The sequence below is a fragment of the Macaca fascicularis genome, chromosome 16 (genome assembly GCF_037993035.2).
Source record: "Macaca fascicularis isolate 582-1 chromosome 16, T2T-MFA8v1.1".
Lineage (NCBI taxonomy): Eukaryota > Metazoa > Chordata > Mammalia > Primates > Cercopithecidae > Macaca > Macaca fascicularis.
In genome coordinates, this window is record NC_088390.1 from 66,075,422 (window position 1) to 66,089,466 (window position 14,045).

Below are 14,045 nucleotides of genomic sequence, written 5' to 3' on the forward strand. Positions count from 1 at the left end.
GTGCACTGGGCTCCAAAGCCTGTCTGCTCTCCCATGTCTGTCCACTCCTCTGCTCTTGGGCTGGCCAAAGAGCTGCCAGTGAATCCATCCCAGGACCCACTTGGAGGGGACAGAATGGGAGGGCTCGGAATTGGGAGAAGCGCAGTGAGATCCTGAGGGGTTGGAGAAGGGCCTGGGAGGTGGCCACAGCTTGAAGCAGAGGAGGAGATTATTGGGTCACAGTTGCCTTTTTGGGGGTTCAAGACAAACAGCAACAATAGTTATTCACTGGGTGAAGTTAGCCCACGGGGAAGTTTCTCTTCCTCAAGGATCTTCCAGTCCTTTGAGGGTAGAGGGGAAGGGCTGGGAAGAAAAGCTCACCGTTGTGTGCGAGGCAGAGCATCTCTGGTCAGCGGGGTAGGGCAGCCTGGGGCACAGGAACAGTTCTGGGAGAGATGTGATGGGAGGAGGTGGGGCTGGCAAAGAGGCATCCAGGTTGGCATAGAAGGCAGAGGTAGATTCAGACCCAAGGAAAGAGGAAGGGAGCTGGGGTCCTTTCATCTGAGTGAAATTTTCTTGAGGGTCAGAGGCGGGAGCTGAGGCAGAGGAGCTGGGACAGTGAGGGCGGGGGACCTTGGCCTCTCCCACATTTCTGTGCCCTACCTTTTGGGGTGGAAGACTTACTTCTTCACCAGATGAGGCTGCTGCTAGTTCACTCAGCTGCGGGCTGTAGCCCCTTTCCTCCCCACTCCCTGTTGACCCCTTCCCCTGTCCTCCTAGGTACCCCCTTGGCCCACAGCAGGCTGTGAGAGCACAGGTCTTGCTTGTGTGGACCCCAGCCTCCAGGCCATCAGACGCCCACTCCTCGGTGCACAGGGCTCTGGGAGAGGGTGGTCCCGCTATTTCAGCTTCTATCCCTTTTGACACTAAGATGTCTCGCTTTCCGAACTCTCATCCACACTCAGCTCCCAGCTCAGTCTCTCTTAGTGGCTAGGGCTACCAATCTCCCCATCACAGGGATGGGGAGAAGCTGGATCCAGAGCTCCACATAAGGCTGAGGATGAGCCTAGGGCTGGACTGCCCCCCAGGAGCCTCCCCACCCTCCACCCCTCAGGGGTAGGGGGCTGCAGTACTCCCAGCTTTCTGCCTGAAGCCCGTTCCCAGCCTGCAAGCTGGGCACCTGCTCCCTTGAAATCCCTCCCTCCCTCTCCCTCCCTGAGCACTGAGCTGTGGAGCAGAATGATTTCCTGTAATTGGCCAGCAATCCGGCCGCCCGACTTGTTCTATCGACATGCTGGTTAGCTGGAAATTGTATTGGAATCTGAGTGACTGGGAGGGGAAGGAAAGGTGGGGAGCAAAGAAAGGTGGTTTGGGTCCCAGCTGGGTGCAGCCTCAGCTCTGCAGGTGGGATGAGGAACCACCAGCCACGTCTCTCCTGGAGGGAGCAGGAAAGCAACCTATAGCACCACATCACCTCCTTCCTTTTGCTCCTTCTCTCTCACCATGTCCGGGGGTCTCCCTGCCCACTCCTATATGCCCCCATGGCCTTAAGTCATCACTGCCATCGCATTCCCCCTTCTGCTCTGAGACTGTTTCCTTCTGACCTAAAGTGCCTTTGCGAGAACTAAGGGTGCTCTGCAGCACGCCTATCCTGCTCCCATTCAATTTCTAGCCATGGAGGCTCATCATGGAATGCCCCAAACCTTCCCCTGCCTCTGCCCTGCCTCCCATGAGGAGAGAGAGAGAGAGAATGAACATTTGAAGAAGAGTTGTCAATTACTAAAGAGCCAAAGTGTATAACAGGGGCAGTGCAGATAGCCGGACGGGCACTGTACCGGGAGTCCAGAAGCTTGGTAGTTATACCTGTTGGCTACTTGGGCCCCTTGGCTCAACCTCTGAGCCTCTGTAAAATTCTGGACCTGTCTCCCTCACACAGCTGGGAGATTTCAAGGGGATAACCGGAACATGCTTTGTAAACTGTGAAACTGCGAATGACCCTCGGACCAGGGGGTGTTTTAGAGGACTGCCTGTGCCCTTTGTCCCCCGCCAGAAGGTGTGTGCGTCTGCACCCTCGCTGGTGTCCTGACTGCTCCGCGCCAGGTGCTAAGGCCCAAAGTGAGGGAACGGAACGCGGAGGCTGCAGCGTCCCGTGGCCTTCGCGGTGGGTGGGCAGAGGGGACACATTCTTTGGCATCCGGGGCCCGCGGCCCAGGCTCAGAGTACTTGGGGGAACAACTCAGCTTTTAAGTTAGCGCCTGCAGTCAGGCAGAGCCTCCGCGCCCACCCGGCCCGCGCTCCCGCGGCCGCAGCTCGGCAGGAGTCTGAGGCCGCCCGCGGCCCGGGAGGACGACAGTTAGGCGGTTCGGCGAGGGCCCGCCGCGGAGGCCCGGCCCAGCCTGGGAGCGTGCTGCCACCTGCCGGCCTAACGGCAAGCCGCCGGCTCGGGCGCGGGCCTGGGTACCGGTGGCCCGACCTCTGAGGTTGCTGAGCCGCCTCAACCTCGTCCCCTTCGGAGAAAGTAGGCCTTGTTTTAAGGCCGCCTTGGACCCCCAAGGCCAGCAAGGGGACCCCAAGGCAGGGAGGCAAGAGGAGCTGGAGAGGGAGCTGTGGCGAGGCCCGGACAGGGAAGGGTCGAATCAGAGGTTTCTCCACACCTGCCATGCTCTGACATTCCTGCTTCAAGCTCAGCTCACTGGGTCAGGGAAGAAGTTAATTCTCTGGAACTTTACAGTTTGCTAAGGGTTTTCAGTGTCCTCCACTATGAAGCCTTACGATGTTTGAGTAGAAACTAAAGGCGGGGCCGGGTGCGGTGGCTCACGCCTGTAATCCCAGCAGTTTGGGAACCAAGGCGGGCGGATTACGAGATCAGGAGATCGAGACTATCCTGGCTAACACGGTGAAACCCCGTCTCTACTAAAAAAAAAAAATATATATATATATATATATATATATACACACACACACACACACACACACACATACATACATACATACATATACATACACAAAAAATTGGCTGGGCGTGATGGCGGGCGCCTGTAGTCCCAGCTACTCGGGAGGCTGAGGCAGGAGAATGGCATGAACCCGGGAGGCGGAGCTTGCAGTGAGCAGAGATGGCACCACTGCACTCCAGCCTGGGCGACAGGGCGAGACTCCCTCTCAACAACAAAAAAACCCTAAAGGCAGGAGGTCACATGGCAAGCGGAGCCAGAACCCCAGCCCGAGCCCCAACCCCAGGCTCCAGCTCCTCCTGACAAGAGGCTCAGGGCACAGAAGCGAGTTCAGAAGCCTGGCTCTGCAACCTGGACCAAATCCAGCTTTCTGAGCCTGGGATGGAAATAATCTGTGTTATGTTAACTATAGGGCCTTACACATCCAGCAGTGCCTGGCATACTGTGGATACAAGGAAGTGCCATTTCCTCAATTATTGGGGTGACAGGGCACTGCAGGGGTCCATACCTTCCCTCTCCTTTCCCCCTCCTGTAGGATCGCACCAAACGGAGGGAGCGGCAGGCTCCTGCCACCCGCATCCTGCCTGGCCACCCATCTGGCAGCCCACCACTGCCTTACCTGGCCCTTCTTTGCCCCTTAGGGGTTTGCAGGAAGTTAATGAGCTAGACTCAGCACAAGCAGCTCTGGGAAAGGGGGCACTAAGTATGGCCACCACAGCATTAGCATCCGTCACACTCATTTCTAGCCTTAATAGGCTTCTGGCTGCAGGATCAACACATCAGCAGGTCTGCAGGCCCTGGCAGGGAAGGCTGATGTCTGCGCTGGTCTAATTGGGATGGGGAAGGCAGATGGGGAGGCAGGGCAAGGTGTGAAGCTGCCCCAGCCCCTCTATCCACGTCTCACAAAGGTACCTTGGGCCTGGCTGCAGTCCTACTGGGACCCAGGGAGAAGCCTGATGGTGAGTGTACCTCCTGGGGCCCTCCCTCCCGCTGGGCTCTGGGAGGACTCCAGTCCGGTGTGGGAAGAAGCCAAGTCTGGGAACCTTGGTTGGTCTGGGGCATTTCAGATCACACACTTTATTAAACAACAGCGGGCCAGGCTGTGCACTAAGAACACAGAGATGAGTAAGACACTGTCCCTGTCCCCTGAGGGCTTACAGTCTAGTAGGAAAAACCAGGCAACTTTTGGCTAATTACCGTACTGTTGGATTAAGGTGAAACGTTGAGGGGGAGTTGGTATCCTAGACCACCTAACCCAGCCTGGGGCTTCAGACAGTGCCTGAACTGAGAGTTAGTTGTATGTTAAAAAAAAAAAAAGAGAGAGAGAGAGAAAAAAAGAAATAAAGAAAATAAAAGGTATCCCAGACCAGGAGCAGCAGGTTGAAGGCACAGAGGCAAGAAATAGCAAGCATGGTGCACATGGAGTACCAAGAGGTCCAGGTGAGGAGCAGGTGGGAGGCAATGAGCAGGATGTGAGAGCACTACACAAACCCTACATGGGGAGAGGGGTCTCCCAGAAGAGGCTGACCCTGCCTGCTACAGCGTTACCCACGAGAGAATCCTTGCTGGGTGCTGGCCGGGAGCTCAACCTAGGGGAGGGCCTTGTTGACTCTGTTTGAACATGGAAACCCTTGGTCCAACATGATTTTCCGTGGTCCACTGAGGAGGTTTAAGCCATAATGGGTTAGGTGCTCAGAGAGGGTTCAAGCCCAGTGAACCCTTTGCCTCCCAGCTCTGAGGAGGGCCACAGAGCCAGTACTCCCTACCCCCGCCCACAGAAATGTATAGCAGTCTCTGACTGCTGCTTTCACACACCATCACAGCTGCTGTTCTGTAGGTGGTGCTTGGGGAAGGTGGGAAGGAGAGCAGGCTGTTTCTTGACCTCAAACAGGATACACTCCAGAGAAAGGATGGCCTGGTACAGAGGCCCAGCCCCAGTTCAGAGGGTCCGTGTGTGTGTGTGTGTGTGGGTGGGTGGGTGTGGGTGTGGAGGGAGCTGGGAGGAAACAGGATGTGTACCTGCCTTCAGCCTCCAAGGAGACAGATGGAGGCCTGGGGCTCCCTGCCTTGAGTGCCTCGCTAGGCGTAAGGCAGAAGGTAGCGGGTGAGCAGGTAGAAGAGGCTGGCAATGGCAGCGAGCCCTGTGAGGACCCCGAGCCTCAGAGGCAGGTATTCCAGGGAGCGTTCCAACTCAGCGTGCAAGAGGATGACCTGGCGTTTGGTGACGCTCCACTCGCCCGAGTTGTCTAGGACATGGCGGGCCATGCGGGCCTTGTCTGTCAGGGGCAGCTGGGCATTGATGCGGGCCTCTGCGTCCTTGCGGTTCAGGCTGTTCCGCCGCATCAGCCGTGCCAGCTGTGTGTCCCGGTCACTAAGGACAGGGCAAAAGGGCACTGTAGGTCCTGCCTCCCTCTCACCCCAAGTTACAGGGCTAGGCAGCCCTGCCAGGCCCAGCCTGGAGCAGAGAGTATGGAGACTGGATCTTCCCTCCAGCCCTACCCTGCTCTGGGCTACTCAGGGTCCCACAGCCAGGGAGGGAGGCCTGGAAGCTCTCTGGCTGCCGCCCACCCCACTCCACTCACTGTGAGGACTCCAGAGCTCTATGGGCTACCAAAACCCCTTAATACAAACAAGGAGGGGAACTCTGGCCACAGGTTGTTTTGTTTTTGTTTTTGTTTTGCCATCTGGGGTCTTTTTGCTTTGCTACTAGACCTGAGATTCCCCAGTCATAAAGTGGGAAGATTTCATCACCTGGAACCGGCTACATCCTGGATCCCTGGATGGGTGACCTTTACTGAAAGGCCTATGCCTGTGAGCTAGACGCTTCCTGTGGTTCCCCTGGGGGCCTGGGCCTGCAGTATCAAAAATATCTCCTTGGGCCATCACAAAGACCCCTCTCCTTGCTGCTACACCCCTCCCCTGAACATTTAGAGTAAAAGGACTGTGCTGAGATGGTATCTGTTGTGCTTAATGCCACTGATCTTGTGGGACAGACAAGCCCAAGGTGCTTCAAAGAGGATCAAGGACATGAGAATTAGTCCCCTTAGTAGTGGGACAGGATTCAGCACTGCAGATTAGGTTGGACAATACCAAGTCTCCCAACTCCAAGAGAAATTTAAAGAATACCTCCTTCACCCACCCTGAGGTCACCATCTGGGTCCTTCCTCAGGAAACTCCCTCTCTTGCCTTGGGCTACAGTCAGTCGTCCGAGCGGGGTTATCTCTAACACCCCTCTAGCTCTAAGAGCTACTTCAGCCCCTCAATCAGGAGAAGAGCAGAAAGGGTTGCAGCAGCTGTTTTCTACCATTTGGGGTCTTTCTGCCGTGTCACTAGGCCTGAGTTTTCCCAGTTATAAAATGGAAGGGTTTGATCACTACAGTTTGGTTCCTTCTTTTTTTTTTTTTCTGAGACAGAATCTCACTCTGTCGCCCAGGCTGGAGTGTAGTGGCATGATCTTGGCTCACTGCAACCTCTACCTTCTGGGTTCAAATGAGTCTCCTGCCTCAGCCTCCTGAGTAGCAGGGATTACCAGCATGTGCCACCACGCCCAGCTAATTTTTGTATTTTATTTTTTTGTTTTTGAGATGGAGTCTCGCCTGCCCAGGCTGGAGTGCAGTGGCACAATCTCTGCTCACTGTAGCCTCTGCCTCCTGGGTTCAAGAGATCTTCCTGCCTCAGCCTCCCAAGTAGCTGGGATTACATGCGTGCAACACCATGCCTGGCTAATTTTTGCATTTTTAGTAGAGATGGGCTTTCACCATGTTGGCCATCCTGACCTCAGGTGATCCACCTGCATCGGCCTCCCAAAGTGCTGGGATTACAGGCGTGAGCCACTGCGCGTGGTGTTTTTTTTTTTTTTAATAAATATAGAGACGACGTCTTGCTGTGTTGCCTACACTGGTCTCAAACTCCTGGGCTCAAGCGATCCTCCCACCTCGGCAGTTTGGTCCCTTCTTAGGGATTCTGGGAAGCAGACCAAGTGAGGCCAGAAACAAGTGCAGCCACTCGCCATGAAAATGAACTACACAAGCTATAGATTTCCTCTGTTATGGATTCAGTGTACTGTTGCCATTGTGGGGCCAATACCTGCCTGGCTGAGAACAACTAAATCCAGCCTTCATCAGGGAGACCACATATCTGTGGGTTGGAGAATCTGGTGTGAGAATGGAGATGGCCTGGGGCTCCCAGTAGGTGTACGTCCTCCTGAAAGTGTGGCCCAGACCACAGAGCCTCCTGGATGTGGGGCAGCACCTCCAACAGCCCTTCCTGGGGCTCAGAAATGGTCCCATCCTAGTTAGTCTAAGGCTTGGTACAATTTGTGGTAATAGGATTTTTGCCCACTTATTCCACAATCGACAAATTTTTCAAAAACATGAAATTGGCTGGGCACAGTGGCTCATGCCTATAATCCCAGCACTTTGGGAGCCCAAGGAGGAGGATCACTGAACTCAGGAGCTTGAGACCAGCCTGGGCCACACAGCAAGACCCAATCTCTACAAAAAATAAAAAATTAGTCAAGTGTGATGATGCATGCTTGCAATCCTAGCTACTCAAGAGGCTGAGGTGGGAGGACTTCTTGAGCCCAGGAGGTTGAGGCTGTAGTAAGCTGTGGTCGTGCCACTGCACTCCAGCCTGAGTGACAAAGTGACACTCTGTCTTAAAAAAAAAAGAAAACAGGCCGGGCGCGGTGGCTCAAGCCTGTAATCCCAGCACTTTGGGAGGCCGAGACGGGCGGATCACAAGGTCAGGAGATCGAGACCATCCTGGTTAACACGGTGAAACCCCGTCTCTACTACAAAATACAAAAAAAACCTAGCCGGGCGAGGTGGCGGGCGCCTGTAGTCCCAGCTACTCGGGAGGCTGAGGCAGGAGAATGGCATAAACCCGGGAGGCGGAGCTTGCAGTGAGCCGAGATCCGGTCACTGTACTCCAGCCTGGGCGACAGAGCTAGACTCCGTCTCAAAAAAAAAAAAAAAAAAAAAAAGAAAACAGCATGAAATAATGTTTTGGTACAATCACACTTTGGGAGATGTCCTAAGTAACTTCAAATGCATCAGGGGTAGTCTCTCAGTTGAAGAAATCCACAAGGGAGTCCTTATTTTTGTAAAGCCTAGATCCCTTTGGTGAAAAGCATCACCACCTCTCTGGCATCTCTCGAGTTATACACCCATACCCACGAAAGCAGGGCATGAGTGGCACCCAGGACCCTGGCAAAGGCTCCTCTGGCTGGTGAGTGGGGCTGAAGGTTTCCTGGAGAGCACACATGATCAACAAAGCCCCACTCACCCACCAAAACCGATGGCCACCTCTGCTCTTGGCAAACAGACCAACCTCAAAGAAAAGCACAGGAAGGGTCGAGCACAGTGGCTTATGCCTGTAATCCCAGCACTTTGGGAGGCTGAGGCAGGAGGATCACAAGGACAGGAGTTCAAGACCAGCCTGACCAACATGGTGAAACCCCGTCTCTACTAAAAATACAAAACTTAGCCGGGCATGGTGGCGTGTGCCTGTAATCCCAGCTACTCAGGAGGCTGAGGCAGGAGAATCACTTGAACCTGGGAGGCAGAGATTGCAGTGAGCTGAGATCACGCCACTGTACTCCAGCCTGGGTGACAGAGTGAGACTCCAACTCAAAAAAAAAAAAAAAAAAAAAAAAGCAAAGCACAGGAAGGACAAACAGCCAGAGGTGGGCGCAGGGTCATCTGGCAACTGCACATGCAGGTGTCGGCCCCTGCTCTGTCTGTCTTCTCCTCTACACTCTAAGATCCTTTTTCTTTTATTTTTTTGAGACGGAGTCTCGCTCTGTCGCCCAGACTGGAGTGCAGTGGTGCAATCTCAGCTCACTGCAAGCTCCGCCTCCAGGGTTCACGTCATTCTCCTGCCTCATCCTCCTGAATAGCTGGGACTACAGGCACCCGCCACCATGCTCAGCTAATTCTTTTTTGTATTTTTAGTAGAGACGGGGTTTCACTGTGTTAGCCAGGATGGCCATGATCTCCTGACCTCATGATACCCACCTTGGCCTCCCAAAGTGCTGGGATTACAGGCGTGAGCCACCGCGCTCGGCCTTTGTGTTTTTTTTCTTTTTTTTTTTTTGAGACAGGGTTTCATTCTTGTTGCCCAGGCTGGAGTGCAATGGCGCGATCTTGGCTCACTGCAACCTCCATCTCCTGGGTTCAAGCGATTCTCCTACCTCAGCCTCCCGAGTAGCTGGGATTACAGGCACGCACCACCATGCCTGGCTAATTTTTGTATTTTTAGTAGAGAAGGGGTTTCTCCATGTTGGTCAGGCTGGTCTTGAACTCCTGACCTCAGGTGATCCACCCGCCTTGGCCTCCCAAAGTGCTGGGATTACAGGTGTGAGCCACTGCACTCGGCCTTTTTTTTGAGATGGAGTTTTGCTTGCTTTTGTCATGCAGGCTGGAGTGCAATAGTGCAATCTCTGTTCACTGCAACCTCCACCTCCTGGGTTCAAGCGATTCTCTGGCCTCAGCCTCCCAAGCAGCTGGGATTACAGGTACCTGCCACAACGTCTGGCTAGTTTTTGTATTTTTAGTAGAGACGGGGTTTCACCATGTTGGCCAGGCTGGTCTCGAACTCCTGACCTCAGGTGATTCACCCACGTCGGCCTCCCAAAGTGGTGGGATTACAGTCGTGAGCCACTGCACCTGGCCTCTAAGATCCTTTAAGAAAAAAAATGTTTTTATCCCTAGGTACAAAGTTCCAATTGTGCTACTAAGGCGAAGAGAATTTCAGGTCTTCGTGGGGTCTGCCTGACCTTAGGTGACAGCCTCACAAACAGGGAATGAAGAACCCAAAGAGGCTGCGGGTTTACTCACGTGAGGCAGCACGGCCCGGTGGGGGAGCTGAGAGGATGCCTATGTCCCTGCATTGGGCTCAAGGGATTCAGACTGGGCTTTCAATGAGAGCCCATGGGGACCCAGGGGGAAAGGCAAGGGAATTTTCAGGGCACTGAGTACTCCAGGCTACGCCTCCAGTGTGCTGGGAGCCTCCTATGCCTTAAGCTCCTGAGAGTCAACCTATGCCTGAAATACCGGCAGAGCCAAGTGCCCACCTGTGTGTCTCCTGTCCTTGTGGGTGGCATCCAGGAAGTTTCTGGGTGGCAGAGATAACCTGCAGACTCATCTCCTCTCTCACCCCACTGGGACAGGGACTCATTTTCCCTCACAGGTTGATCCTCCTCTGTTTGTCAAACCTGGATTCTGGTTGGCTCCATGTCCTGGGGAATTCTGAGAACAAAGCTCCTTCCTTAGCTGGGCTGTGACAGTCCCTTCCACGAAACCTTCTGCTCATAACAGGTGTTGCCAAAGGGTAACCCTGGACACATTCCGTAACTACCCCCTCTCTAATTTTATCTTCAGTAACTCAGGAATATCAACACCTGTCCTGACCACCTCCCACTGACAGGCAAACTGTGCAAAGTAATAAAAGTGCTACAGGAGGAAGAAGGAGCCACTAAGTAACAGTGTCCCAGGGCGAGGCCAGGCATCTGGGCTGAAGTACCTGCAATGGCCAGCAGGGGGAGCGCTCCCCAAACACTAGAGAAGCCCGGGGGCCATCCCTTTCCATACCTGCCCCCAGGATTATCTGCATGAGGCACAAAGGTTGGTTTGTGCCTGGGCACTGCGGCCCAAACCCCCATGCCTCCTGGCCGCCCCATGGGGAAAGGGCAAAGTGCAAAATGATGTGGGCTGTTTCCCAGATGCCCCAGTGGTCACTCACCAGTATACTACCACGGTGTGCTTCATATACTTGAGCAACTTCTTGGTCTCAAACAGCAGGGGGATATCCAGAATCACGTAGCGGTATCCTGGGGAGAGGTTGGAAAACCCCCAAGTTCAATTCTGCAAGCACATGCTGGGGACTGATGATATCCTGGGCCCTACCGTCCAAGGGGCCTTCCAAGGACACACATACCCTGACACTAGCCGGTTCCAATGCCGTGCAGAGCAGAAGACTGCAAAAAATCATTTCTGGATGGCTGATCAGGGAAGACCTTGTAGAAGGGCTGTCATTTGTGCTGGCCTTGAAAAGTAGGGGGCAGGTCTTTTGATACTTGAAAATGAGAAGGTGAAGATGAGGATTCCATGAATGAGGACCAGCACAGCACAAGAAGACGGAGATTCTACTGTGCGGGCTGAAGCAGAGGCCTCAGGCCATGTGAGGCAAGGAGGTGATCAGGGAAGGCACTAAGGGTTTAGTTCACCTTGATCTTAAATCTCAAGTTGTTATTTCTCAGAAAAAACAAACAAACAAAACACCCAAAAGATAGGTTCTCCCCAAAAAGCCGGTTGCAGGCCCAGCTCTGCTGACAAGAGCCAAGGTGGGCTGTCTCTACCAACTCTCCATGAGAGGCTCACATGGGGGCAGCACCAGCAGAAGGAAGCTGCTTCTCCCATCAGAGGCAGACCTACAGCCAGGGTAAGGCCTGGATCTGGAGGCAGAGGGGGCAGTTATGACTAATACTGTATAACACTCCCGCAGGGTAAAAGGCACTGGCTGGACCTCCTACTTTAAGCCAAGGCCAGTCAAGGGAGGCACCCCCACCCACTGTGAATGAGCACATCCCTAGGCTGCTGTGGGCTACACGCTCCTCGTTCTTTTTAGGTCAGTGACCCCTGTGCATGGGTACAAAGCTGGGAGGGCTCCAGGATAGCAAGGAGGGTAACGGACAGGGAAATGCTTCTCTGCCCAGAGACCCCTGGCCTGGCTGGGGCAGGAGACTGCACCCTTGGAGCATCCCACTCCAAACACTTCCAAGCACAGAACCAGACACACATCACATCAATTCCAGGGGTGTCACGGGCAACTGGCACTCAAAGTGATGCAAGGACAATAGGGGTAGGGGGTGGCAATCTCAGCTGCTTGGTTTCCTGTTCCCCAGGACCTGCTGCTCAGTAAGCCCAAGAGAAGCCCACAGTTGAACAAAGGGGTTAAAACCATGGGCTCTGATGATACACCTTGGTTGGTAGTCCCCCGCTTCCCCACCATGTGACCTTGGGCCCCCTTCTGTATAAACCTCATCTGTGTAAATGAGTAAAAAGAATACCTACTTCACAGGATGATAGTAAAGATGAAATGAGCCTTGAATACATGTGAACCACGCAGCACTCTTCACCAGTTCCTCGCTAGGTGCCCCAAAATGATAGTTACTGCTGCAGGGGGAGGCCAGCAGTGCGGTGCGCCCCCCAACTTGGAGCAGAAGCCAAGACAGACCAGATCCTCTCTGGGCCTCTTATCTCCCTTTCCTGCTTAGCTCCCATCACTTTCCTCTCCCCTCGCCGTCCTTTCTCCGGCCCCTCTGGGGAGTACATGGTCAGCTCTTTGGTTCACCAGCAAAGGGCTATTCAGCTGTCACATCCCTCCTGCTTGATAAGCTCTGCAAACCATCCTGACTCTATTAAGACATCCGTCTGCCTACACAGAGAAGTCCCCAACAGCTGGTGATCTTATCTGACGTTTGATTATACCAACTTTGACAGTTGTATTTGTTATACTCATCAGGGAAAAACTGGGACTGTGGAAGCCACAGCTGTCGTCCCCATTTTTCACCTTATCGAGCTGAAAAGGGCTCTCTGGCTTTTATTTAAGTGGTGGTGGTTGGGGAGGCGGGAGGCTGGGTGGATGACACAGTGAAAGAGCTTTGGAGCGGGTGACATTATCCGATGTTTAATTTCAGAAGGGGAGAGCCAGTGCCGCCTGGAAGCCCTGCAGATGCACCGCTAACTGGCCTGGGAGAGAATGCAGAAAGGGCAGGAATGAAAGGCAGACGACTTCACTCTGGGTGGGGGACAGGAAGGATACTGGTGCAGCATAGGAGGCAGCACAAAGAGTCCAGAGGGAGGACTCTCCTTGAGGGAGGCAGGGAGGAGGCCTGTGGCGCAGTGCTGAGAAGGAGCATACACATTGGTTCAGCAGGCAAGATGTGGGAGCCAGCTCCAGCCCGGCCGGGAGGGGGTTGGGGTCAGCATCATGGATGTCTGTTGAGTCATCCCTCATTTGGAGGCAGGTACTGGCCAGAGAGGGATGAGGGTGGGGGAGGTTGCCCACTCAAGGCATGACAGAATAAGGGGCTTGGCCATGGTCACAGTGTAAAAAGCTCCCCCAGCCAGGAACAGTGGCTCAAGCTTATAATCCCAGAACTTTGGGAGGGCGAGGCAGGCAGATCATGAGGTCAGGAGTTTGAGACCAGCCTGGCCAATAGAGTGAAACCCCATCTCTACTAAAAATACAAAAATTAACCAGGTGTGGCGGTGTGTGCCTGTAGTCCCAGCCACTCGGGAGGCTGGGGGCAGAAGAATCGCTTGAACCTGGGAAGGGAGGTTGCAGTGAGCCGAGATCGTGCCACTGCACTCCAGCCTGGGTGACAGAGTGAGACTCCATCTCAAAAAATAAAAATAAAAAAAAAACCCTCCCCCATACTCTTGTGGAAGTAAAGTCTCAGTGTAATGACTGAGAGTGGGGAGACAGGCAGCCAGGCCTTCAACTCGGAGGACCAGGCTGGAGGCCACATGTGCCAAAGGCTGGCAGGCAAATCTCCAGCAGCCCTAGGCCAGCCTTTTGCCAGTTTCCAAGCCACCACCCTCTATCCTCCCTCCCACTTCTCCTGGTGATTGACCCCATCCTGGAAAGTAAGCATCAGGCCACCCCTGTGCAATGCTGTCCTGAAGAACACGGCTTAGGCCAGGTGCTGTGGCTCATGCCTGTAATCCCAGCACTTTGGGAGGACAAGGTGGGAGGATTGCTTGAGGTCAGGAGTTTGAGACCACTCTGGCCAGCATAGTGAGACCTCATCTCTAAAAATAAAATAAAATAAAATAAAAAAGAACAGGGCTTGAACCGTGGCATATAGCTTGGAAGAAGGTTCTTGCCAACTGGCCCCAGGCCCCTCCTTTTCAAATACTCCCCTCTTTTCCATCTGGGCACTGCCTGGCTGTCCCCACACCTGCACCTAACTCTCTATGGAGCCCAAGCTGCAGAGGATAGTCCCCACATAGCACCCTTTCCCCACCCACCCTGGCCATCTTGGTCCCTCCCCAATTTGCAGTCTACAAACTTGCTTTCCCAGATGGCTCAGCCAGACCCGAACCTGCC

General features: G+C 54.0%; 1 protein-coding gene across 22 annotated transcripts in view; it reads right to left on the reverse strand.

Moving 5' to 3' along the window:
• DCAKD (dephospho-CoA kinase domain containing) overlaps nucleotides 1–14,045 on the reverse strand; it is a 68,991-nt gene that overhangs the window by 32,052 nt on the left and 22,894 nt on the right. For 7 of the 22 annotated variants that reach the window (XM_045374656.2, XM_045374652.2, XM_045374651.2 and 4 more), the window contains 2 exons: nucleotides 10,674–10,761; nucleotides 3,979–5,301 (listed from right to left, as the gene is read on the reverse strand). In XM_045374656.2, coding sequence (XP_045230591.2) covers nucleotides 5,010–5,301; nucleotides 10,674–10,761 — 380 coding nt within the window. In that variant the 3' untranslated portion in view covers nucleotides 3,979–5,009. Of the gene's footprint in view, nucleotides 1–359; nucleotides 456–3,978; nucleotides 5,302–10,005; nucleotides 10,181–10,673; nucleotides 10,762–12,599; nucleotides 12,683–14,045 lie in introns of those variants that run through there. The other 15 variants (XR_012425943.1, XR_012425942.1, XM_074019912.1 and 12 more) reach the window with 10 other exon arrangements.